Source organism: Opisthorchis viverrini (genome assembly GCF_000715545.1).
Source record: "Opisthorchis viverrini unplaced genomic scaffold opera_v5_179, whole genome shotgun sequence".
In the NCBI taxonomy this organism is placed as follows: domain Eukaryota; kingdom Metazoa; phylum Platyhelminthes; class Trematoda; order Opisthorchiida; family Opisthorchiidae; genus Opisthorchis; species Opisthorchis viverrini.
The window spans coordinates 137,643-142,112 of NW_008751828.1; the positions used below are offsets into that span (position 1 = coordinate 137,643).

The following is a 4,470-nucleotide window of genomic DNA, read 5'->3' on the forward strand; positions in this document are numbered from 1 at the left end:
ATATATATATATATATGTATATATATAATATACATGCGCCTCAGTTTGAAGGGATGGCATTTATTCTAGAGAATTTTGAATGCCAAAGGGATCGACGGCTGACGTCAGCGCGTTGTCTTTTTTTCTAAGTTGGTGGCGCTCACTATTATGCCATCACGCCAAGGTGGTTGCTAGTCATCGGTAAGCCTCCCATATCTGATTGCTGTTTTCATTCCAGTGGGAGTACAACAAGGTCGGTGGTTTGCACATAGTACAGAATCTGACTACCCGTGAACAGCCTGTGCTTACATCCTATGCACAAATATTCGGTGGATCAACTACCGTTAACCGGCAGAATCAGTGTCGGCTGCCATGTATTAACACACACCCTCCAGGATGCAAGATGATTATGGCAAACGATCATTTGTGGTGAGGGAAACTAGTTACTGGACTATGTAGTAAGGCTGAAGTAACAGCGATCGAATCCCCCACTGACGGAAGTCATATCGGTGAAATAGGAATTTTTCACACTTCAATCACATGTTCCGTTTTATAAGAATGTGGGTGCGCCTTGTTTTCGTACAGATTTTGTGGAGCAGAGGACTTGCTAAAGGTTAGTTCCGTATTAAACTATTAGAGTGCCTTACTATTTATCACTGTTTATTACAAGGCACGGTACAGGAAAACTTAATCGGCTTCAAAGATCCATTGTCATGATCGAAAGTGTAGGTACGTGGATCGACGCCTGTTCCTAGTTTGGGCCAAAGTGTTTTACCTCAGATTAGTGACTCGGGTCGTGTTTCGCCAACAGCTCAATTTGGAAATCTGCTTCAAGTCTATATACCTTCTTGGTGAAGTGCCCGAATGGGAGAAAATCCCCAGATTAACTGATAGCTAACTTACCAGGACGCAAATTCCGTGAAGGCAGCGCGTGATCGCGCAAGGATGAACTTCCCGGAGGCAGTTGTCCAGAAGACGTCCAGCTGGATAGCTTTCAGGTGGAAGACGATCATATTCTTGCTGACACTTGCACTGGTAACGAGATGTGTTCCAGTCAGGAATACATTCATTGCCATCGAGAACAGCACACGCCACGTTCCCCGGGAGCGCATTTCCAATGGTCATTGTGCAAGGGTTTTTGAGCTATTTAACACGATTGGAAACAGATATAACGTGTTTCTGTCAGGTAAAAGGAATGACCCAAAGGATGTGATCTTGAGAGATAAGGACTTCTATGTCCACACAACCCCTCTGTAGAATAATCCACCTTACAACAGACTAAAGTTGAGCGAGTCATCAATGTCCACAATGCAGAATCATTCATTCCCTTCCCTCCGTAACGGCATCTCTTCTCACGAAAGACTGAATTCCTGAAGTTTTACCTAGATCATCATCACTGTTAACAACTTGCCTGACGTTGCCACTTTATTAAACGCTGTTGAACGGTACCCAGTAAGCCTTTGGATCCGTCATTTTTACTTGTTATTTTCACCTAGAGAAAATAGTTGGAGCAAATGCGTAATAATAATATGACGGAATGAAGTCATGGTGACACTGCAACTTTAGACGATAATCGAGAGCACATATCCAGAGAATCGGCTAGCTGATTGAAGGCAATCGGATTTGGTTGCATACAGAAAACGATGTTGCCACTGAGTTTTAAAGCAAAGCGTCAGAGAAATAAATCAAACATGACCTTAAAAGATTCTCAGAAAGTTCTATAGAAACCGTCGAGTTGCAAACACACGTGGCCCCGTACTTTAAGCTAATCACGAAGTCTAATTTCCTTGCAATAAAAATGCCATTTCACTTGATATATGGGACAACGATAGATCGACACGGTTTTATAGGCTTTACGCAGAAAAACTAATGTGTGTTAAGCATGGATATCTTTAATGAGCAGGTCCACCGGTCATAGAAAACTCTTGAAACCCACTCAGTTATCTCAGACGGAAACCGATCCATAGAAATCATCCTCAGATTATCGTCATCCCTATCGAATGCAGTAGCTGTTGGAGCCTAGCAACGGCCCATTCGTATCCGTCTGCATGAAGAAAACTTTGTAGGTAGAGGCCTGAAAAACGAAGGGTTATGAGATATTTTTATCCCAAAAATCTAAATTAAACAAATCAGAGGGACGCTAAAGTAATACCATTATTACTGTTAAGCTGTGGCCTCATCATTTTTTGTCTTTGCTCCAGTAATGCCAGAGTCATGACGACCTTAGATAAACGGCTAAATCGATTAACGTTCTCCAGATATTCCATAACTATTCTCCAAACAATAAGATCACCTGAACTTCGTCCTTTCAGAACTAATAAGGACTGGTTGCTGCAATTATTTTCGTGAGAGATTCATCTGTAAGATCCTTCTCAATCAGTACCTAGTTAGTACTTAGTTATCGAGATTTGGTGAAAGCTTGAAACGGGTACTTCTACATGTTTGTATTCTCGTCCGTTTAGGATGTTAAAAAGCTTATGTTCTTACCTTTTCACAATACGTTCCATAGTAATTCGGTTTGCACTCACACTCCCACATTTGTCTGCTGGAACTGTAGCTGTGATCACCTAGGTGAAGCTGCACCGCCTTAACATGGCTTGTACCAAATTGATTACAGGGCGTGGCTGTTTTCTCGACGGCGGAGGAGCAAACTTTGGAGTGACTCAACCATTGGGCGCCCGGAATACAATCACAATGGAAACTTTCGTGATGAGCAAAGTAACCTAAAGAAGAAACATGACAAACGCTATTCTTGTGAATTATAGATAGGAGTAATTGGTGGAATATGTTACGTTCATATCATGAATAATATTGGTCCCAGTTTGAAAAGCAGACTTCTACGACAAAACTTGGAATATGAGGATTAGGAACGACTCATAAGAAGTGGCATAAAAAATGTTTCTCTGCGCCATGTCACTAATTGTAGGATGGATCAATCCAATGCTTAAGCTGTTTGCAGGAGTTGTGGCAAATTATGATCCGGATACCGGTTAAACCAAACCACAATGCAGTTAATTATTATCGTTGATTCCTGGGAAACGTTTACAAGAGACCGACTGCACCTTCTCGCAAATAATAGTATCACTGATACCGGCAAAAAACGAGGTGCCGAAATTTCTAATGCAGTCATACTCCTCTGGTGAGACCAAGTCGAGGTAGTCTAATCAAGATCCGAGAGTGGGTGGGTTGAGCTGTAAAGGTGGCCACAAGGGGCAAACAAGAGCTAGATTCCTCCCAAAGTAATCACTCCAGACGAATGCAATGCACGTGAAGATTTTAAATGATAAACCATATAGCCTCCATTGAATAATTCTGATCTAACAAATCACCTATACTCCCGGAAGAATATCAGAACCATAGAAGAGGCAAAGGTTAGTGACATGTTTCCTAACCCGCTTACTAAATATTTCGATGCCTAATTTTGCGTCAAGGATAAACCTAATCCAAATAGCGCTGAGTGGATTTGCGTTCAAGAACGCTTGTATAACTTTCACATACTTGAAGTTTTTACATCCACGCATGATCGGGATACATAGGGTGAGTAGGCAGCTGGATAACTGCAAGGGTTGGTGTAACGGTTGAGCTTTACACGTTTCGCCTCATCCATTCCGGGACCCTCACGTGCCCCACAAGGACTCGGACAAAATCTGTAGTGATCAGGAGACAGGGACCAGATCCCTTCCCGAAATTGTTCAGCACTCTTGAAATGCTGTCTCTGGAGGCATAGGAATGTCATGAACTGCATGCGTGATTGTGTAATTGAGGGGACCAAAGCGCGGATTGTGGCTGCGTTCTCTTCTTCCATTCCGTGGTAAGTAGAAAGGGCTTCTATTTTGTCTTGAAAGTGTTCCAGCATCCAATACACCGTATTGAACTCATAACTGTCGCAAGTGGCTTTGTCAATCTTCTTTTTTCTGTACATCTGAATGTGCTGTAACCTTTCTGTTGGGCTCTTTGGTGGAGATACGACTGGTAGGATTTCACTACCAACTGAACCACTTTCGTATCCTACACGTGCCCTGTATTGATCATCCGACGGTAGGTTGTGTACCAGTGTGAGCTGAAGATACGAATCTTCAACTATCTTTTCGCCCGGCTGTTTCTCACTCTGTGCGCTTACAAGTGCAAACAAACCGAAGTAGCAGAATAGCTGGAAAGCAGAGCAGAAGAGAAGCAAATTCAATAGTAGTGACGCTGCTGCTGGCCTGACCATCATTTCACTCTGGTGACGGGTGACTACAACTGTTGATACGCACATCAGCCCTTCCAGGGTAAATCATGCTTTTACTCGATCTTACCGCAGAGCGCTTTCCATGCCAAAAAAATGACAAGTGCGAGGTGAACTAAGGAATCAACGTGGTATGGTAGTTTGTAACCATAAAGTTGGAATTTTGTACGAGGTAGATCCTGGTCGAATGACCTTGTAGAAGTGTACGCTTATGTAGCAGTTCAAAGACGACAGTTGCAAATGAGTTATTTATGTTTGATTTT

The 4,470-nt window shown here is 42.6% G+C and overlaps 1 protein-coding gene across 1 annotated transcript in view; it reads right to left on the reverse strand.

Annotated features, from left to right (window-relative positions):
- Nucleotides 1-4,129, reverse strand: part of T265_14297 (hypothetical protein) — a gene marked incomplete at both ends in the record, with an annotated part of 15,545 nt that extends 11,416 nt beyond the window's left edge. The window contains 3 exons of the mRNA XM_009172996.1: nucleotides 883-1,122; nucleotides 2,467-2,702; nucleotides 3,478-4,129. Coding sequence (XP_009171260.1) covers nucleotides 883-1,122; nucleotides 2,467-2,702; nucleotides 3,478-4,129 — 1,128 coding nt within the window. The remainder of the gene's footprint in view (nucleotides 1-882; nucleotides 1,123-2,466; nucleotides 2,703-3,477) is intronic.
- Nucleotides 4,130-4,470: the final 341 nt, after the last annotated feature.